We start from the raw sequence: 21475 nt of genomic DNA, 5'->3' as shown, positions 1-21475 counted from the left end.
GCAATAAACTAGGATTAGCATGAGAACAAAAAAATATATATAATTATATCTAAAACCATTTATATCTCTCTCTCACGCACACACATACACACAAACACACACACCTAATATTTTGACCAAATGCATGTCACATTTTGGCCGAAATCCATTTGGTACGAGACAGTTTTTCACTGCTTTCTGTGTTCTAGTGGTTCAACGGTAGGAGAAACCATTCCAAGTACAATAGAGACCATGTACATCTAGGAATGTGTTTCACAATAGAGCAGCTCTATCTATACAACAAACATTTAAAATAAAATCCTTGGTCATTAAACTCTATTGTTATTGTTGTTGTTTGAGTGTCCCAGCTTATAGCAGACATCCATGTCCAAATTAGGTGAAGGATTTTGTGTAACCTGGCAAAAAAAAGGTGTATTGGCAGTGTTAAAAGTGAGTAAGGACGTGGTAAATACACTTTTGGGCCACAAAGGCAGAATAGAAGGGCATACTTGGTATTGTAATAGTGTCAATTATTATATCATCTTTCAAATGAAAAAAGTTTGGTGATTATTATCTTTATCCTTATTTGTTATTATGTGCATTATAATGTCAAGCTACACAAAAAAAAAGGAGTTAACACAATCCCTGCTTCTGCATATTTTCAGAAAAATTGCCACTGGTTGAATAATAACGCATTGTGTTTTCTTACATTGAGAAATGGCAGTGTGATCAGTGGATATTTAGTGTGTATTGGGCAGTATATTTGAGTCCTCAGGTCCTGGTTCCGCCCGTTATGTTATTACAAGGGTACTATGCTTCCCTCTAATGGAACCTCTCTGCTACTGCAGCACTTGACCCCGCGTCTCGGGCAACTTCGTGGCGAGGAAACTACCTGCGGCGAGAGCGCCCGCGGCAAACAGGATGGGCACGGCTTTGGTGATGCCGACGAACGACTGGAAAATGCTAATGCCGAGAACAGCGGCCAGCTTACACAGGGCGTTCAGGAACCCAAACGCAGTGGTCCTGGATAAAAACACAATGACAGTATGGTTATTATAACAACAGTCGACATGTTATACTGTTGTTAACAATAACAGTATTATTAGTTATTACTATTTGGTCATTCAGTTGAACCTTACTGTTCTGGACCCTATTCGTCGCTGTATTTTCATGCCGAGGCTTTTAATTTATCGAGCCGTCTTTATTTGTTAGTACTTCCGGTTTGACCGGAAGTACTAACAAATAAGTGATTCCGCTGACTACGTCATACGTTAACGCTAGAGAAATTGCATCTTCTGCCTTCTTAGTCTTGCTAGCTGTATATTCGCAATGTTTTTTCACTCTTTGAATTTGAGTAAACCTTCCTAATCGGCACCACGCTTCTTGGAGTTATTCATCATCAATTAGTTTAGCTGAACTGGATAGTGGGATTGCTGCTCAGATCCACCCAGACCAGTACAGTGAAAAAACAGCATAACATTAAGCTGTAAGAAAGGCACGGCTGGAAGAAAGACTGAAGGACCGTCATAAAGGCCCCGAGCAAGCCTACACGACAACCTCCCCGACGTCTTCACCTCAGTGAACACACACATCTCCCCTCACCATGGCAGAAGGGGGTTACGAATATACCACAGTGCCCGAAGAACGTTTCGAAGAAGAGGACCACAAGTCAATACGGTCTCGTTCCTCAAAAGCATCAAGCAGTTCTTCATCAACCCAGATCGCCATCAAAGCCCGAGCAAAGGCAGAAGCAAGTCGCTCCAAGTTTGCCTACGCTCAGAGGTAAATAGAACTCAAAGTAGAGAAGGCCCGCCTCAAACTAGAAAAGGTCAGACTGGACGCCACCCTAGAGGCTCTACAAACAGAAAAGGAAATGGACGCTGCATTGATAGAAGCAGAAATACTGGAGTCAGGTTTGATAGACTCAGACCATCAGTCACACTGCAGTAGAGCTTCTAAATCTCTCTCACCCCAGACACAACTCCAGCATACAGAACACTATGTACAGGACCAATCCAGCCTGAAGTCTAACTCACACAATCCACATGCCTCATCTCATCAGGAGTTAACACTAGCTACAAGTGACATAAATCAGCCCGTTGCGCCCATACTTTACACACCCCTGCCTATGAAAACAGAGGCGCCCTGGCAGAACGATGGAGGGATGGACGGGAGAGGCTGACAGCGACCCCTCAACGATCCTCATGGCAACCAGGGCAGAACGGTCAACCAAAGCAACCCCGACACCTCCACCACCAACGACCTCGCCAGGTATCTTGCACGGAGTCAGTTGGTGACCTCAGGGCTAACTAATTTCGACGACAAGCCAGAGAATTTCTGGGCATGGAAGTCCACCTTTTACGGAGCCACCACAGGCCTGGGCCTGTCAGCCGGAGAAGAGCTTGATCTTCTCATTAAATGGCTTGGCAAGGAGTCCTCAGAACAGGCCAGAAGACTCAAAGCAGTCAACATCAGGCACCCCCAGGTCGGATTGATGATGGTTTGGCAGAGGCTGGAAGAGTATTATGGCTCACCAGAGGCAATCGAAAGGGCTCTGTTCGATAAACTGGAGGACTTTCTGAAGGTGACGTACAAAGACCCTCACAAGCTCCGCGACCTCGGTGACCTGCTCCTAGAACTAGAAGCCACAAAGATGGACGGCTACTTAACTGGCCTGTCTTACCTAGACACTTCCAGAGGAGTGGCTCCCATCGTCGACAAGCTCCCATTCAACCCGCAGGATAAATGGGCTTCATTTGGGTCCAAATACAAGGTAAAAAACAATGTGGCCTTTCCCCCCTTCGCTGTGTTTGCTGACTTCATCCGCAGGGAAGCCAGAGTTAAAACAGATCCCAGCTTCAACCTCCCACCTTCCCGCACAGCAGCCGAAAAGAAAGAGAGGTTTGATAGACAGATGAAGACAGCCATATCAGTGCACAAGACACAAGTGTCCCCCACAGAGAGCCCTAGAAACATTGACCCTGGGAAGCACTGCCCCATCCATGACAAAGACACTGAGTAAATGTAGAGGCTTCAGGGAGAAGACCCTCGAAGAGCGCAAGCAGTTTCTAAAAGACAATCACATATGTTTCCAGTGCTGCTCCTCAACAACCCACTCAGCTCGGGACTGCGTCACAGAGGTGGACTGCAAGGAATGTGGCAGCAACCGTCACACCTCAGCACTCCAGCCAGGACTAGCTCCCTGGAAGTCCAAGTCGTCCCCCCCTGCTTCAGAGAACGGGGAGGGAGGAGAACAAGCAGACAATCAGGAAGTCACCTCCAAGTGCACGGAAGTATGCGGAGATGGAATTAGTCTCAGGGCATGTTCCAAGATCTGCCTCGTCAGCGTCTTTCCTGAAGGACGAAGGGAGGAGTCCAGAAGGATGTACGCTATCTTGGATGAGCAAAGCAACCGTTCCTTGGCGACGTCAGAGTTCTTCAACATCTTCAACGTGGCATATAGTCTATCGCCATACACACTCAGGACATGTTCAGGCCTCAAGGAGACAGCTGGCAGAAAGGCCCGTGGTTACGTTGTGGAGTCAGCTGACGAGAAGGCCAGTTTCCCTCTTCCCACACTCCTCGAATGCAACCAAATCCCAAACAACCGTTCGGAGATCCCAACCCCCAATGCTGCTCGACACCACGGACACCTGAGACGCATCGCAGACGAGATCCCACCCCTGGTTCCAGATGCACAGATACTCCTGTTGCTCGGTAGAGACATTCTTAGAGTACACAAAGTAAGAAGCCAAATAAACGGTCCACACAACGCCCCATTCGCCCAAAAGCTGGACCTTGGATGGGTCGTCGTCGGCGACGTGTGCCTCGGAGGAGCGCACAAGCCGCCCCACGTCGGAACATTCAAAACCTCCATTCTGGAAAATGAACGGCCCACTTTCCTCAGCCCATGCAGCAGCAAAATCCAGGTGAAAGAGACGTTCGCCCACGGCTACTCAGCGTTGGACACCACAGACAGCACACAGACGTCCAATGGAAAAAACCTTGGTCAGTCAGTCTTCCTTCACACAGCCAACGACAACAAGCTCGCTCCTTCAATGGATGACCTGAGGTTCCTGCAGATCATGGAGGACGAGTATCGACAAGACGAGTCGAAAAGTTGGGTCGCACCCCTTCCTTTCCAGTCCCCACGAAAACAACTACCCAACAACAGGGAGTATGCCAAAAGCCGCCTCAACTCTCTCCGCCGCACTCTAAGCAAGCAACCACAGATGAAAGCCCACTACCTAGAGTTTGTCGAGAAGATGCTTACCAACAAACATGCAGAGATCGCTCCACCTTTACAGGAAGGCCAAGAGTGTTGGTATCTCTCATCATTCGGAGTTTATCACCCAAAGAAGCCAGGACAGATCCGTGTGGTGTTCGACTCCAGTGCACCTTACAAAGGAGTCTCTCTCAACGACGTACTCCTCACAGGCCCTGATCTCAACAATACCCTCTTGGGGGTGCTCATGAGATTCCGGAAGGAACCTGTTGCCATCACCGCCGACATTCAGCACATGTTTCACTGCTTCATAGTGCGTGAAGACCACAGGGACTTCCTCCGCTTCCTGTGGTTCCACAACAACGACCCGGACAGTGACATTGTGGATTACAGAATGTGCGTCCATGTCTTCGGCAACAGCCCATCCCCCACCGTCGCCATATACGGCTTGAGAAGAGCAGCCAAGGAAGAAGAAAAGAACTTTGGCAGCGACGTGAGAAGGTTCGTCGAACGAGAGTTCTATGTAGATGACGCACTTAAGTCCTTCCCTACCGAAGCGGAGGCCATCATTGTGCTCATCAGACGTGCACAAACAATGCTTGCAGCGTCAAACCTCAGGCTGCATAAAATAGCCTCCAATAGACCTGCTGTGCTAGAAGCATTCCCTCCAGAAGATCGTGCCAAGGATATCAAGGATCTCAACCACCTTACCGATGACCTCCCTCTACAACGCAGCCTTGGAGTGTCGTGGAACATTGCTTCGGACACTTTTACATTCCAGGCCATGGACGACAACAAACCTTTCACCCGTAGAGGAGTGTTGTCCACGGTGAACAGCCTGTATGACCCCCTCGGCTTCTTAGCCCCCGTCACAATACAAGGCAGGCTGCTCCTCAGAGTTCTCACCAAGCAAGCCGAGGACTGGGACTCACCCCTCCCCGGAAACAGGGAAGCTGAGTGGACCAGGTGGAGAGACTCATTAAAAGACCTACAAGAGCTTCAGATACCCCGCACCTACATGTCTTTCTCTCCCTCTAGTACTCCCTTCAAGGAGTTTTGTGTCTTCGCGGACGCCTCTACTACGGCCATCGCAGCAGTAGCTTATCTGAAAGCCACCACCGAAGAGGGACAGACTGAGGTCGGTTTCGTCTTTGGAAAAGCCAAGCTGGCGCCTCAACCAGACCTCTCTACCCCTAGACTGGAATTGTGCGCAGCAGTGCTTGCAGTCGAGATTGCAGAGTTGATCGTGGGAGAGATGGACCTGGAGGTCGACCGTACCACATACTACTCAGACAGCAAGGTAGTCCTTGGGTACATTCATAATCAAGCAAGGCGGTTCTTCGTCTATGTGAACAACAGAGTTCAACGGATACGACAGTCCACATCCCCAGACCAATGGAGGCATGTGCCTACCAACCACAACCCAGCTGACCACGGGTCTAGGTCTATCCCAGCGGCCCTCTTAAGCAGCACAACATGGCTCTCCGGACCAGCCTTTCTTCGGAATCCACTTCCCCACCCTCTCGAAGCCCAAGAGACATTCATCCTTGTTAACCCCGCTTCCGACTCCGACTTACGCCCCGAGATTGCTGTGAACCTCACCGTAGTCGCTCGACACCTTATGGACCCCACACGCTTTGAGCGTTTCTCAAAATGGACCTCTCTCACCACCACAGTCGCACGTCTGATCCATATTGCCCGTTCTTTTGCCCTGCCGGCACAGAAGGGCAGCTGCAGAGGATGGCACATCTGTCCAAGGGGCCCCTCAGAGGAGGAGATGGATGGAGCCAGGATCTTCGTGATGAAGACCGTCCAGCATGAGCTTTATGCAGAAGAGCATAGCCTCCAAACAAAGTCTCCCCCCTCGTAGCAGTCTATTGAAGCTACACCCTTTCATCGACGGCAATGGGCTTCTCAGAGTCGGAGGCCGCATAGCTCAGTCTAAGCTAGCAACAGAAGAAACAAACCCCATCATCATCCCGGGCCGCCATCACCTCGCGACCCTGCTCGTGCGTCATCACCATGAGGCCGTGAAACATCAAGGGAGGCACTTTACAGAGGGTGCTGTCAGAGCAGCCGGACTCTGGGTGGTTGGAGCTAAAAGATGCATCAGCAGCATTCTCTTCAAGTGCATCACCTGCAAGAAGCTTCTTGGGAAGACAGAATACCAGCAAATGGCAGATCTGCCGGCCGAGCGTCTACAAGTAGCCCCTCCATTCACCTATGTCGGTGTAGATGTCTTCGGACCATGGGAGGTCACTTCACGTCGTACCAGAGGAGGACACGCCAACAGCAAAAGATGGGCTGTCATGTTCTCATGTATGTGCACAAGAGCCGTGCACATCGAAGTAGTAGAAGCCATGAGCTCCAGCAGCTGCATTAATGCCCTGAGAAGGTTCTTCGCCATCAGAGGCCCAGCAAAACAAATACGCTCGGACCAAGGCACCAATTTCATCGGTGCCTGCCGAGAACTCAACATGGATGAACCAAGCTCCAGCTCAGAGACCGTGGAGAAATATCTCCAGGAGCACAACTGCACCTGGGTATTCAACCCACCCCACTCATCTCACATGGGGGGCGCATGGGAGCGCATGATTGGCATCACCCGTCGCATCCTCGACTGCATGCTCCTTCAATGTGGATCATCGCGTCTCACACACGAAGTCCTGACTACTCTTATGGCTGAGATTACTGCGGTGATGAATGCAAGACCCCTTGTCCCAGTGTCTTCAGACCCGGAGTCTCCTCTCATCCTTACTCCAGCTATGCTCTTGACCCAGAAGACCTGTACAGCCCCTCCTCCCCCAGGTGACTTTGGGGAAGGAGGCCTCTTCAAGGAAGAATGGAAACAGGTTCAGAGTCTAGCGGACACCTTTTGGAACAGGTGGCGACGAGAGTATCTCCACACACTTCAAAGCCGTCGCAAGTGGCAGGAAAAGAAGCCCAACCTCCAAATAGGAGACATCGTCCTAATGAAGGACAATCAAGCCAAGAGAAACCAGTGGCCTATGGCTATTGTTGTGGAGGCCTTTCCAAGCCAGGACGGGGTCATGAGGAAAGTGGACATCAGAGTCCTCAAGGACGGCACCCAGAGAGTCTTCTCCCGTCCCGTGGCCGAAGTGGTCCTCCTCCTTTCTCCAAGACTAGTACTTTTGGTTTTATCTGGGCTCGTTAGAGACCCCAGGGGGGGAGTGTTCTGGACCCTATTCGTCGCTGTATTTTCATGCCGAGGCTTTTAATTTATCGAGCCGTCTTTATTTGTTAGTAGTTCCGGTTGGACCGGAAGTGACCATCCCGGAAGTGATTCCGCTGACTACTTCATACGTTAACGCTAGAGAAATCGCATCTTCTGCCTTCTTAGTCTTGCTAGCTGTATATTCGCAATGTTTTTTCACCCTTTGAATTTGAGTAAACCTTCCTAATCGGCACCACGCTTCTTGGAGTTATTCATCATCAATTAGTTTAGCTGAACTGGATAGTGGGATTGCTGCTCAGATCCACCCAGACCAGTGCACTTACAGTAACTGTGATTTGTACAAAATCCTTGATGTGAAAATAGGTTGCTAGAACAGAAGGCACATCAGAATTATTGGATGTTTTTTCCATATTGGGAGCCTCAAGAGAGTTGTAATTCTTATGTACAACTTTTAGATTTAGAGCTTATTTTGCCATCAATTCCAATAATTAGGATTTTTTTAAAATTTGCAATTAAATAAGGTTTTAAAATAGCATAGCAGGTTAGCTTAAAGGGGACATATTATACCACCAGGTGTGAGTGTGATTAGCCTTACAGGCCGTTTCAAAAATCTGCCCCATATGACATCACTAGTGGGCATTTCCACCTAGATCTGTGCTGGATAGATCAGTTTTCCAGCCTACCCTGGTATAATATGTCCCCTTTAAGCACATTGTGTCTCAGGAGATTTCCGGTACATGGTACGTGTTTGGTAGGGATCTAAAAAATTACGAGTACATTTGAAGAGAAGGGCACAAAATAAACACAATATAATAATCTAGCCTAACGAAAACCTTGTTTTGCCATGTTTCGACAAAATGGCGCACAATTACACTTCTCAACGAGCTGCTCAGCTCATACTTCACCTTTTGTCTGACGGGTAGAGCTCCACGGTGAGCACGTCCAGGGCATTCCAGGAGGCAATGCTAATGCCCCCGAACAGACACAAGAGGGCGATCATCCCCGACTCGTTGCTGCCGAACATCAGGAAAAAGCAGCTGACGCACGATATCACGCTGGAGCCCGCTGGTTCACGACAGAAAGACGAGGGGGGAAATGAAGGGAAGGGACAAATCATGCATCTAATTCTCAATAACAACTAAAAACCTAATTTTATTTGTAATTTAATATAAATAAAATAAAGCCAGGCTAGAACCTTTATTTTAGAAGCATTATTTGTCATATTTGTTGAATCCAATTGTACCCGGCTACCTACACGCTCTCAGCCCTTGCAATCATTGCGCTTGACCAGAGTCTTGCACGAGGCTAGGCAGCCCTTTTGCTAATGCTAGGTGGCTAGTCATGTGTTTGGGAAGAATAGCTTTGGGGGGAGGCCTGAAGAAAGGGGTAGGATTTTGTCTTTTTTATACTTTCAAATCAAACTAACTCTGGCTGGTTTCCCCAAAAGTCCTGGTCTTGCTTCAAACCCCCTAGAGGTAAAGCTAGGTAAACCGTTACCTAGCATTCGAAGGCGTCCGATTTTGTCCATTAGTAGTGCTGACACGATGTTGCCTGGCAACACCGCTAAGGATCCGAGGAAGCTAACGAAGTAGATCATGTATGCGTTGTTGTCGTCGCTGAAGTCCAGCATGCAGCCTTCTTTGTTGTGCAGGAAGGTGCTGTTGAAGAGCTGGCTGTTCACAAACCTATACTTGAAAAGATCTGATATAAACAAAGAAATAGACGAGTTAGCAATAAGACGGTTAAAGAGTCATTTATAATTTGGACTTCTGCTACATTAAATGTATACGAACCATGTTATCTGTCGATTCCAAATAAACAAAATAACGTTAAAAACGTATGACATTTCCCATGGGAGAGATAACGTCCGGTCTCTCATCACCACAGAGGATGGGTGTTAGGGTACCTGTGTTATAGAACAGGGTGACCTTGAAGGTGCAGTTTCTGAAGAAGGTGTTGGTGGAGGTGATGTCTTCAAAGTAGCACTCCTCAAATACAGAGTCTTCAAAGACCATGGACTTCATCTTGAGGTTCAGGAACCTGTGGGGCGGATGTCAAGAGTGTTTTAACTGTAGTGTGAGGCATATCCAACAGTGTAGAATCAAAACACCCCAAATAAAAAATCTATAAATATTTTTGGGGGATTTTTGTGTGTTTACGGTCAGGGCAGGGAAGTTGGTTGAAAAAGAGAGGGAATGACATGTAGCATAGGACCGACTGATCGAATTTCTGAATCCAACCTGGGCCGCTTGTGGCGGACATTCCCTCAACTAAATTTGTAAATTAATATCCAAATACAATGACATGATGAGGGAAGATCATCCGTTACTGATCCCAAGAGAATAATAGTAATGCTATCCCGCAGGAACAACCCATTATATTCTGTCCTCTGACTTCTTCAGAGTTCATCCAATTACGTCGGGATGAGCGGAGATGCCAGTTAAGAAGGCCAATAAGAATTTGCAAACTTCCGTGTGTCCGCTCACTTGTCATTGAAGTAGTATCCTTCGCGGTGGATCTGGTTCTCCAGCGTGAAGTTGAAGGTGACGTGCTCCACATGCTGCTTGGTGAAGGTCTTAGTTTTGGACTCGTACTCTTGCTTCTGGATGTACTTGATCATGTCTGGGAACCACACTGTCAGCCCGTAGTAGCTGTTTACACACACACACACACACACACACACACACACAAAGTTTAGCATCCAAGCTGAGCTAACTCTTGTGGCTTGCTTTAAGTGAAACGCAACCTTTTTGTTAGATAAATGTCATTAAGGAGCAAGTTAGGGTATCTTGCTCAAGGATGCCTACAGCTAGACTGCGGACATTGTGGTTCAAACCCATAACCTTTTGGCTCTGAGTCAAACACTCTCACCACGGGACTATCTAATATTAATAATTTAGATAACAATAAGTCATAATCATTATCATCCAATACGAGTAACAAAGTGCTTTGCTTCAAAACCGGGACATTAATATGAGGGAAAATGTTAACATTAACCAAATATTTTCAGAAGCCTTCAGCCCCTCTGTATATAGGATTTGATGGTTCTGTACCTGAAGGACATGGTGAACCAAACGGCCATCAGCATGAAGGTGGTCCTCTTGTACTCGGGGTTGAAGCAGGCCAGGAAGTTGTCCTTTATCTAATGTGTCAACAGGCATTGGGATAGCCATTAGTCAGCGGAAGACGTAGAAAATACAAAATGGATCCTCTCTATTGTAGTGTGGTGTTTGGCTCCAAACACCACACTACACTACACTACACTTTTTTCATGACAAACAATTTCAGGTTCATGTAGCTATACTTTCTTTCAGGAAATCTTTGATGACTTTGATGTGTTTGGTTCGGTGACTCTGATTTTGAAGTAATTTTTTAATTCCAACTTCATTAAAATTTGGTTATACAGAGATCACATCAGCTCTGAGTTGATGTTTGCAGCAGCAGCCGACTTAAACTAGAGCACAAGCACAACACTTTGATGCTCTCTGCTTCGGTAAAAGCTACAGCAAGGACACAGCAATCAAAGGCTCCGGATACACAAGGAAAGATAAACAGATAAAGTGATACAGGGGAGGAAGGGAGAGCAGAGGCAGGAGAGTGAATAAAAAGTGATATTAGTGGCCTTTACAAAACGACGATGGCATACATCATTTATCAGCGACACAGGTGGAGGACCTCATTGGACAAAGGTTTAAAGGCTCTTTATTGAACCTGCTCACGTCGATCAATAGGGGCCACTTCTGCTGTCAGACCAGGTGGAAGGTCACATCATGTAGTATCTATTTAGTAATGCTGATAGAAAAAGTCACTAAGCCGGGCTTTCCAAGAACATATTTTGAACTGTAACCACGAGAGGCATATCAGAATGAATCAATTATGGAATGGAATATGCATGAGTACATATATTACACTTTCAAGATCCTTCTGGTAGTTCCCTGGCTCACCTGTTGGGTAAGGCTCATGATCTTCAGCTTGTATCGCCGCCAGACAGGCGTGTCCTTACCCGTGTCCATCAGCTCATCCATCTGCTTCACCGTCTTGATGGTGGTCACCTTGGATCAAACCCAACACAAGTGGCCGAGCATTACAGTTTTTCTCAGTCGCTTTGGTACATTTATCAGAATTGAAATTTGCAAAACAGTAAGTGCATTTCTCAAAACAATTCGTACAAATAGCAAAACACCATGGGTTTCATGCACAAGCCAGTCTCTTGCTCAAAATCCTTAGTTTGTTTCTCAAAAGTAAATATCTGTGACAATAAACATGTCAGTGCCATCACAATGACAAGTCCTTGGGCCCTTTTTTAACGGTCTGAAACGCAAGTGAGAAGCGCCAAGCGCAAGTAGCTTTGTGGGCGGTTCTATGGCGATGTCGCTAGTTTGACGGCGCAAAAAATGACTCTTGCGCCTGGCGGGAATCTAAAAAGGGTTGGTCTGAAGTAGCCTAATTACCCGTAGGTGTGGTATGGGCGTAACGTGCAATAAACCAATGAGAGTGCCATCTCCCATCCCCTTTAAGAGCCATGAGCGCATTTTAATCTCACGAGTTGATATTTTGACAGCGCGTCTGCAGTCTCCGATGAGACAGATGCACATGAATTTCAAACTTCAAAAGCCTCAGTTTATGGCCAAATAATATGGCCTAATTCACACATGGAATAAGGTTTTCTTCCACAACTTCAGAAATACTGAATCCTCAAATAAATTTCGGCAAAGAAAACTTATATGATATAACATATGATATGCGGTAACTGTGGTTCTACTTAATGATACGCAATACATTATAAACATTGTTTCTTGTATGCATTATCGTTATCGACTTGTGTTCCTAATATGCATGTGTCCCCCCGTTAATATGCATTGCCATGGACTGTATTATGCGTTACGTGTTTAGTTTGCGTGTGTTTAAACAAATGGACGCACACACGCGCGCCCGCTTTCATTAATTATTTTACACATACGCACACGCGCGCCCGCATTCATTCATTCTTTTTAACACTCACTCGCGGTAAAACAATGTTTTCTCACGATCAAATACTCATCACTCCTAAAGGTTATGGGCATGTACACGATGTCTGTGTCAAGAAAATATGTGTTTCTGTAAGGTGTTTGCAGATGCATTGATTTAAAAGTACAACTTATTACCGCTGTATCAGCTGTTCTTTCCCAAATAATTTACCAAGAATGTGTGGCTAGGTAGATGAGAGAAGCAAAGTGTATGCGAGGTGCACAAGCAACATTATGCATGGGCCCTTAAAATAGCATCTGAACAACGCGCCACTGACTTTAAACCAGGTATTTCCTGTTTTGTGGCGCAAGTGGTTTCCGAAACTGCAAAATAGCACCAGGGAACGTATGCGCAAGAACACGCCTCCTCCTTTCGCCGAACCGCCCCTTGGGGCGCAAGATCATTCCCTAATTTACTGACGCGTGGCGCAGGAGGGAAAAGAACGCTCTGCGCCCGTTGCAAACTGGCAACGACACATGCGCCAGCGATTAAGTCAATTGCGCCGGATGCAAGATAGGGCCCCAAGTGTTATTGTAAAGGACAAAGACAGTCAAATTGCTTAGTCATGTTGTCAATGTAACAGTGTACTCTGGAGGGATGTTCTGACAATTATTGTAAAATGTAAGTTACACCTTAGTGTATGTGGGAGATTGATTGCAAGAGACTGGACAAGATTCACATTTACGCTTTGACTGTTTGTACTGTAATTTGTTGACAGACCATGTCATTGCTAGAAATGTGAACATAGGAAAATCTCCTTAGGGTAAACTGTACATGCATTGCTGTAGGAATTACAGTGCAGTCTTCCTACACCTCCTGACGTTCCTGTCTGTTGGGCCACAAATTCTCACGCAGCCTCACTCCTCTTCGTCTTCTTCTTCTCTCTGGCTGTTGACCCTGTCCAATTCCTTGACCTTCCATTGTCAGACAATGTAACATTGTGTTGTGCTCCAGCAATATATACTTGACAGTTCATGGTTCAGGAGATGCACCTTTGAGCTATTTCAGTAAACTGGTTGATCGTTGGTTGATCTAACACTTCACACATTTCCCTTCTTTAGAGAAAGTCAAGATTCACCTGGTAGCAATTTACCAATTCAGGACAGATTTAGAAAAAAAATCGAATGGAAATGTATAGAAATATGCTTGACATATAATGACAACTTGTTCAACCATTTTGCATGTAAAGACTTATGCAATGAACTAATGCCTAAATGTTGTGGGGGTGAAACTATTCAATAGAGACCCATTACAATACATTTTGATCAACATGACATAAGCAATTGATAGTGTAGGAAAGAGCAGAGAATTGTACATAATCATTTGCATGAATGTACCAAAGCATTTGCAACTTGTTCAAAGAAATGAGAAACTGCTTTTTTGATGTGCACAAGTGACAGAATGATGTGAAGATTGAACTGGTAGTTTTGAGAATTTCAATTCTGATCTGAGAAATGTATCAAAGCGACTGAGAAAAACTGTAACATCGTTCAACACAACGCCGCAGCTGTCATCTCCTGATCTTGAAATGTGCATATATAAAGCAATACCCCAGGTGCTTATATACGCGTGTTTCAATAGGTAGTTTGTAGTTGTTAGGATGATGCAGGCCATTCAGGATGCAGCACCTTGACATAGGTGGTCCTTCGCATGTGGAGCGCTCGGCCAAGGACTGGATAAATGTATTCATATATTCATGATGTTTGCTCTGAGTGCACACTCACAGAGTGATCAACACGCCCGGGGCGGAGGATTGAAAACGACAGAAACAGAAGCCAGAATGTTGTTGTAGAATTTATGGAAATCTATATAACCGTGACTTCCTTCCCCTGGTGGTATGGATTTTCTGTCCGTTTTATTTCTACCACTATTTATAAGAAATTATGTTTTTTTGTGTCTGAGATCTGAGTAATTTAGCCAACTATATTATCTATTATCTAATTATTATTTGTGATTTCATTTTTTTAGGTCCATTGTCAATAAACATCAGGGGTGGGGAGTCTTGCTCAAGGATGCCTACAGGTAGATACTGGGATTCAAACCCACAACCTCCCATAGTTGGAGACTCACTGTTTCCCAACCTGGATTCGCTCGGTATTCAGAGGACATTGTGAGACCTGGCTGACTCATATAGGCCATCGATATTTGATATTTGCATTTCAGATGTTTTCAAGGAGAACCAAATCCCAACACGCGGAGGGGTTAGCGTTGCAGAGGACTCCCTCTACAGGTCATACATGCTATTAAATGCATATTCTCTGAACAACTCTGACCCATACCTCTACTTCGCTTATTGAAAATAAATGAAAGGGGCGTTCACAGGCACACCTGCCCCCTGAATGACATGCAGGGTATTGGTTCTTTTTTTAAAGTTTGAACGGTCTCGTAAAAAGGTCCTGTGTAAAACCAACTGTTTGCCAAATGATTGGTAGCTTCGAGCCAACTACTACTCATCCCTTGGTGTTGGCCGGTTTACACTCATTGACATTATGGCCAGATGTTTGGGAGATAAAGTGATTTGTGTGGTGAAGGCAGACTCACAACAACGTAAGAAATTGGGGTCGGCAGAATTTCCAGACCTTAAAAAACTGCACTAGACTACCGTGGCCGTGGGATACTTACGGAAAACACTTTCTCCGGGAAGCCCTTGGCTCTCATGTTGGTGTCGTGCACCTGCTTCAGGATCATCCATCCCTCGTCATGCTTCCCGTTCTGTCACAACGACAACAGGGTTAGATGTTTGACGTACGATACATGAGACACACGTGAGGCAAATGGGTTTCCCTAATGGCTGTTTGTACATTGGTCGACGCTCAGTAATGGACAAATCGTCAATTATTATTACTGAGTGAATAACAAACTCAAACAAAACAAGGATAAACATTCATTAGAATGCTGTACCACATTTGGGAGATATTCCACTTCACATTTGGTCGATAAAATGGCATTGAGATGAGATGATACAAGAATAAAAAAAAAACGAGCAAATTGAAATCAAATCCCTATGTTCCCCAGGTCCTATGTTCCCCGGGATCGAAGGGTTAAGGTCAGGTTTAGTGTTATGGTTAGGGTTAGGGTTAGGGTGAGGGTTAACCCTAAACCTAACCCTAACCCTAACCATAACCAATAGGAGGAGAGCCATTCTAACCAATCACAGGCAAATCAGAGCCGAAAAAGGCGGTACTTGTCCCTACCATCCTACGGAAAAAAAGAATTCGCTCTCCGGATCCTATGTTCCCCGGTCACGTACAAAGCGGGGAACATAGGACCCGGGGAACATAGGTACGCTCCCAATAGAAGCTAGCTAGCTAGCCTGTGGGGGGTTAGCAGCGTGCTAGATAGAGGCTAGCTAGCCTTCAGGCAGTTAGCAGTTAGCTAACTTCTAGATAGAAACGAGCTAGCTAACGTTAAGACAGAAGCTAGCTGGCTATCCCGTGGGGAGTCAGCAGTGTGTTAACCTCATGATAGAATACCAGGTAGCTAGCCTGCAGTGAGTTAGCGGCGTGCTAACCTCCAGATAGAAGCGGGGGCTCTCGGGCATGGCGCTGAGGGCGATGATGGCGGCCACGGAGGGGAGGGCGCAGACGAGGACGAAGACACGCCAGCTGTGGAACTGGTACGCCGATCCCATCTGGAAACTCCATCCTGGGGGTGAGAGCAAGAGAGTAAGGAAACGGATGGATTCTGTCTGTTCTACTGTGCTGCGGTGACTGCGACTGGATGCCTGGACTCTCCTTATGGTTAACCGGCCATCACCCCATCAACATATATATATATATATATATATATATATATATATATATATATATATTTATGTTTGTACGTCAATTATGGCACCCATCATGACCATCCCTGGAAGGAGGGATCCCCCACTCTGCGTTCCTCCTCAAGATTTCTTCCTCGCTGATTAAGGTTTTTTTTCTTGCTCTCTTGGGGGCTCGGGTCAGGGGGGTGTCACAAATATTTGGCCTGTTAAGCCCTTTGAGACTGTCATGGTGATTAAGCGCTATTCAAATAAAATTGAATTGAATTAAATGGGACCTTCTCTTCAGATGTACTTTTACATTTATATTTTGCCATTTAGCATTCACTTGTCTAAATTAAATCCGATAAAAAAATCAACATTGTGGCATATAATAATGTTTTTCTGGACTTTAGCAGGGTTTTTCCCATAAAGGTGTACTGCTATTATTATATGTATTAAAATATTTTATTTTCATCATATTTGTAGACATATAGCCTATAAAAATTGAAATAGGCTAAGAGCAATCAAAGCAGACAGTCATTATATACAATTTTCCAAAATTGTAAGTGCTTCATAACAAGAAAACCTCATTAAAAACTCAATTTGTTTTCTGGACAAAATGGAGACAACAGAAAACCAAACAGAAAAATCAATCACAAGCTTTGTTTAGGGGTCTATCATCACTCTATCTTACACTCTGCACTACAACAGAGTTCATCGCCTTAGTGCATATTACAATTAATTCTAACGTGCTGTATAGATCTGTAGTGATGGATTGATTTCCATCGGGATGGCCTTACTGTAACATCATCGTTTCAATTATATGAGTTTAGCAGTGAGAGGAGAGGGGGCAGGACTTAACATGCTCAGACGGGCACTTGCTTGGCGTTTATAATATATATATATATATATATATATATATATATATATATATATATATATATATTTATGTATATACAGTATACGATTTATTCTCCTTGTCTTTACTCTTATTCTGCTTGTTCCGGACACTATTAACTGACGTCCACCGCTCAAAGAAAGTAAGAGAACAGGAATTGCTTTTGGGATTACTAGGATTTCCCACAATTCTGGAGCCTCTTCCCGCCTAGGCTTACCGTAGTGAGGAATGATGGCCCAGGCCATGGCAGATGCATAGATCCCTCCGATCATCCAGAACATGCAGAGCCAGCTGAGGTGCTCTCCTCGCTTCTCCTGGGCGAGGAACTCGGAGTAGTAGGAAAACACGATTGGAATAGACCCTCCGATCCTGGAACGCCAAAATCAGAGTACAAGGATTTACATAAGAATAGAATCGATTTTACCCTAAAAGAGCATGTCTCACTTATGGGAAATATGACGCGGTTTCCAAACTTAATTAGTCAGAGAGAGAGAGAGAAAGTGCAGGTGGAAATGGGATTTGATCCTGGAGGGGGGTTTGATTGGATTGTGCAAATTCCCAAACCACATTAGCCTGCTAGTCTGTTGTATGAGGGGGAGTGGAAATGTGTTTTCATATTATTTGGTATTATTGGTTTAAATGATAGCTTTTCCCAGCGAACAATGCTGTAAGAGACAATCATTTAACCTGCGAGAGAAGACTGTATTGATAACAATTAGAAGTTTAATTACTAATAAACTGAAAGGTGTTCTGCTTAAAAATGTCGTCATACTTTGAATAGATTAAACAATTCCACTGCGAAAACAAGCTCACAAATTGAAAAATCATTATCATCCCTTCGTATAATATAACAATGTACACAGACTGCCAAAGGACGTTTGCTCATTCGCACCCTGAGCACGACAAATCCATACTTTATTTACACACTGTATAACAAACGCTGTTACCAACCACCATGTGGGTTTGATTTTGTTTCTACTGACCCAACGCCGGACAGCAGGCGACAGAAGAGGAAGGTGCTGTAGCCCTGGACGAAGGACGAGAAGAAGGAGAAGACACTGTTGATGGAGAGGGAGATGAGGAGTGACTGCCGACGGCCTATCCGGTCCGCTAGGGCTCCCCACAGGAACGCTCCCACCATCATGCCCAGATATACAATCAGGCCTGCAGAGAGAGGAGGGGAGGGGAACAATCAGGGCGGTGTTGTCCCTGATTCATTTGTCACAGATGTGTATCATACCATAGAAGAAAATCTAAAATCGACTGGCTTTTCAGAACTTGGCGAGTACTGAAATCCTTCTTGGTTTACATTTTTCGTTCTTAATAATGCATCCATCTTTCTTCACACTTTAATGTAACCTGTCAGAAGTGTAGTAAAAAGAAGCTCAAAACACAAGAAGTCCAAGTCTGACAACACCCCTTTTACACCTTTCAAAGACTCCCTTACCAAGCATGCTCTTGTTGGGCTCGGAAAGACACATGTCCTTCTCGGCGCTGGGCAGCACGAAGCCCACCACGAAGATCTCCACGCCGTCCGCCATCAGCGCCAGCCCCAGCACAAAGTAAAGAGTCCACTGGAACTTCCCGTGGCCGCACTCCTGCAGGATGGTCTCGTACTGCTGCGCCAGCTCCTCCTGGTCCTTCCTCCTCTCCGCCTCAGTCGCCGCCGCCCCCTCCGCGTTCCCGAACCCCTGCGCCCCGTTGGCGCCCTTCACCGAGCTGGGCCCCCCCGCCAGGCCCTCCTTGACCCCGGACTCGGCCTTGGGGATGCCCTGGTACTCGCCCTCGTAGATCTCGTCGTCTTCGTCGTGGCCCTCGGTGGAGTCGCTGTGACCGCCGCCGTCCTCCTCCTCCTCGCCGCCCGCCTGGCTGTCGCCGTGGTAATAGCCGCCGCCGCCATCTTGTGAGGCGCCGCCGCCGCCCACGGTGGGGGGGTAGTCGTCGTCCTCCTCGAAGCGGCTGTAGGAGCGCTTGCTGTACTCGTCGGTCACGCGGTCCACACTGCGGCCCACCTTCTTGCTGGCCTGCCGCTTCACCTCTTTGGCGATGTCTTTGGCGCCTTTGATGAAGGCAGTCTGGTTTTGGTAGCCGTCCTCCATTTTGAAGAGGAAGGAGGGGGAGGGGGTCTCACAGGTTGTGTCGGCCGCTGGGGTCCAGGTGGGGGTTTGTGAGGGGTTCTTTTAAAGGGGCTTCAGCCTGTGGAGGAGGATACCGCTTCTTTCTGGTCACTGAGGGAGGTGTGGAAAGAGCAGCCTTTAGTCATCATCAAATAGGTTGTTGTTATTTAAAGGGGCATTAGGTGAGATGGGAGAATTGTTAAAGAGAGCTGAAGAGAGCAAGATTTGAAATTAACCACCACTAGAACTTCCTGCTCCCTCCCTTCCTGTACGTTTCTCCGCCATTGAGAAGTGTTGCAGTTCTCCCACCGGCTATAGTCAGGCACGATGGATTAACCTACCCATTCATGGAGGAGGCTCCCTGATTGGACAGAAATCAGCCGGGAGCGGCCCATCAATATAGATTGGCGGTCGAAGGCGAAGGCAGCCACAGTGAACTCGAAACCGATATCCTCACAGTGCTCAATAATAACCCTGACTAATAGCTAACAGAAGTCTTTTCTTACAATTCACATTCAAATAATAGCTCTTAAATGTTACCTACAGCGTAACATCTTGAATTTCAACATGCTCAATGTGAACCCTTTTAGACTGGGTGATGCTATACTCAACATCCATAGCAACGGATAGAATGTATAGAGTAATCCACCACTAACCTCAAAGCTTTGTGATAGCACAATCCACACACCATTAGTGGGTTTTGGTAAATTAAGGAACAAATTATTTTTCTGTGATAGGCCTACATAAATTTGGTGCAATCTGTAAGCCTTGAGTGTACTCTATAGCTATAATATATTTGAAAATACAGCTCAATTCAAAAAGGTCTTGTTAAAATAACGGCCATTTCAGCTCAAAGGGACTAGTCAGTCAAAGCAAAACGTTTCAAACGATGAGGAAGACCATCCAGATGTTATCTTCACTCATGCCTGGTAACAGCGAAATTGCCTTTATAAATATAATCTGACAATGAAAAAATTGATAATCCTGTCATGCATAGAAAGCAGAGATTTTCCACCGTCACTGACATCAGAGTGGCCTGGCAGAGAGGTCCAGCCATTAAAGAGCGGCACGTGCCCCTCAGAGAGGAGGCAGGTCGTGTGACGAGGGAGCAGTGTGCATGGCCGTGTAGCGTTTACTATCCTTGGGTAGTAGCACTGTGTGCGTGTATGAGTGGGTCATTTAACGCCTTTTCTCGTTTCGCGAAGGCCTCACTGCCACTCTTTGTCGTGCGAGCCATTTGGTGGCGTTTCTTTTTTTTCTCTCTCCATCATCGCAGTAGGCTACAGGGTATGAATTGTGGGTTCCTACGCAATCCCACGTAGCGAACGTCACCAAATATGAACATCATCGACTGACACCTGAAGATAACATGAAGGCGATGACCGGTGGCGCCGAGCTGGTCCCACAAACATACATATGTGGATGTAATGAGTACATGCAAAGATATCCTACCACAATTTTTATAAATACATTTTATTTTATTTCTTTTGATCATTTCCAATGTTCCGAAAACGATGATTGGTGTTGCAGGCCTGGTGGCAAATGGACCACATCGTGCATATACTGCAATCCAAATTGGTCATCAAACACAAATGTCACGCCAGTGTCCCTGCCGACAGACTGAGAATAACGTTATTTCCCATTCAATAAGACCTGAGATCCTGTCACGACTGGTGATCAATCGTACGGCCCACCTGATTAACAAATCGTTCTAATTACCATATATACATCGAACCGCTCCACACCCACCCATCATGCAATCAAAGCTATAACTAGCCATTTGCTCCCAATTAAAAAAAAAAAAAAAAAACTGTACAGGCTAAATCATCGTGAGACATTATATTCTTACCCTCTTTTTTTCCTTCGCTGGGAGTAAGAATCCGACGCCTCCTTTCTAGCCGTGTCTTTCTCGTGAACGAGAGCTTGCTTACGTATCGGAGGCTGTCGCTATGGAGCGAGTGATGCTGCGTGCGGCTCAGTGCCTCGGATTCCACGCCACCCAGGAGATGCGCTCGTGCTCAGGGGTCCCCTCCCCCATGCAACCAATAGAAACACTATCGCCTCACGCAATTCAAGAGTATAGTGCAACCACATTATTTCACGTTCTCTATTTGGCACCAAGCAGCGATACGAGGTGTTTGTTTGTATTTTTTTAAATTTTATTAAAATGGATGGCCTGAGTGCTATTTTTTGTTTTGTTGTGGCTTGGTGATTCAATCCCGAGGTTTTTCCCGTAGTGTTGCAACAGTCCTTACGCTCCTCACGCTAATGGTGAGAGGACATGAAAACAACCGCATGCATCAAAATG

The 21475-nt window shown here is 46.0% G+C and overlaps 1 protein-coding gene across 1 annotated transcript; it reads right to left on the bottom strand.

The window, feature by feature from the left end:
• Window positions 1–818: 818 nt before the first annotated feature.
• Window positions 819–19149, bottom strand: LOC307084420 (synaptic vesicle glycoprotein 2A-like; the record flags this gene model as incomplete). Its single annotated transcript, XM_079748794.1, has 12 exons — window positions 819–1002; window positions 8306–8465; window positions 8898–9101; window positions 9307–9440; window positions 9887–10051; window positions 10454–10542; window positions 11345–11452; window positions 15030–15119; window positions 15919–16052; window positions 17268–17419; window positions 18034–18214; window positions 18498–19149. The coding sequence occupies 12 exons, from the start codon at window positions 19147–19149 to the stop codon at window positions 819–821; spliced, it is 2253 nt and encodes a 750-aa protein (XP_079604920.1).
• Between the last annotated feature and the right edge of the window lie 2326 nt (window positions 19150–21475).

This window comes from Pollachius pollachius (genome assembly GCF_949987615.1).
Source record: "Pollachius pollachius genome assembly, chromosome: 13".
Taxonomy (NCBI): domain Eukaryota; kingdom Metazoa; phylum Chordata; class Actinopteri; order Gadiformes; family Gadidae; genus Pollachius; species Pollachius pollachius.
Note: the sequence above shows the minus strand (reverse complement) of the source record. Positions and strands in the feature narration are given on the sequence as shown.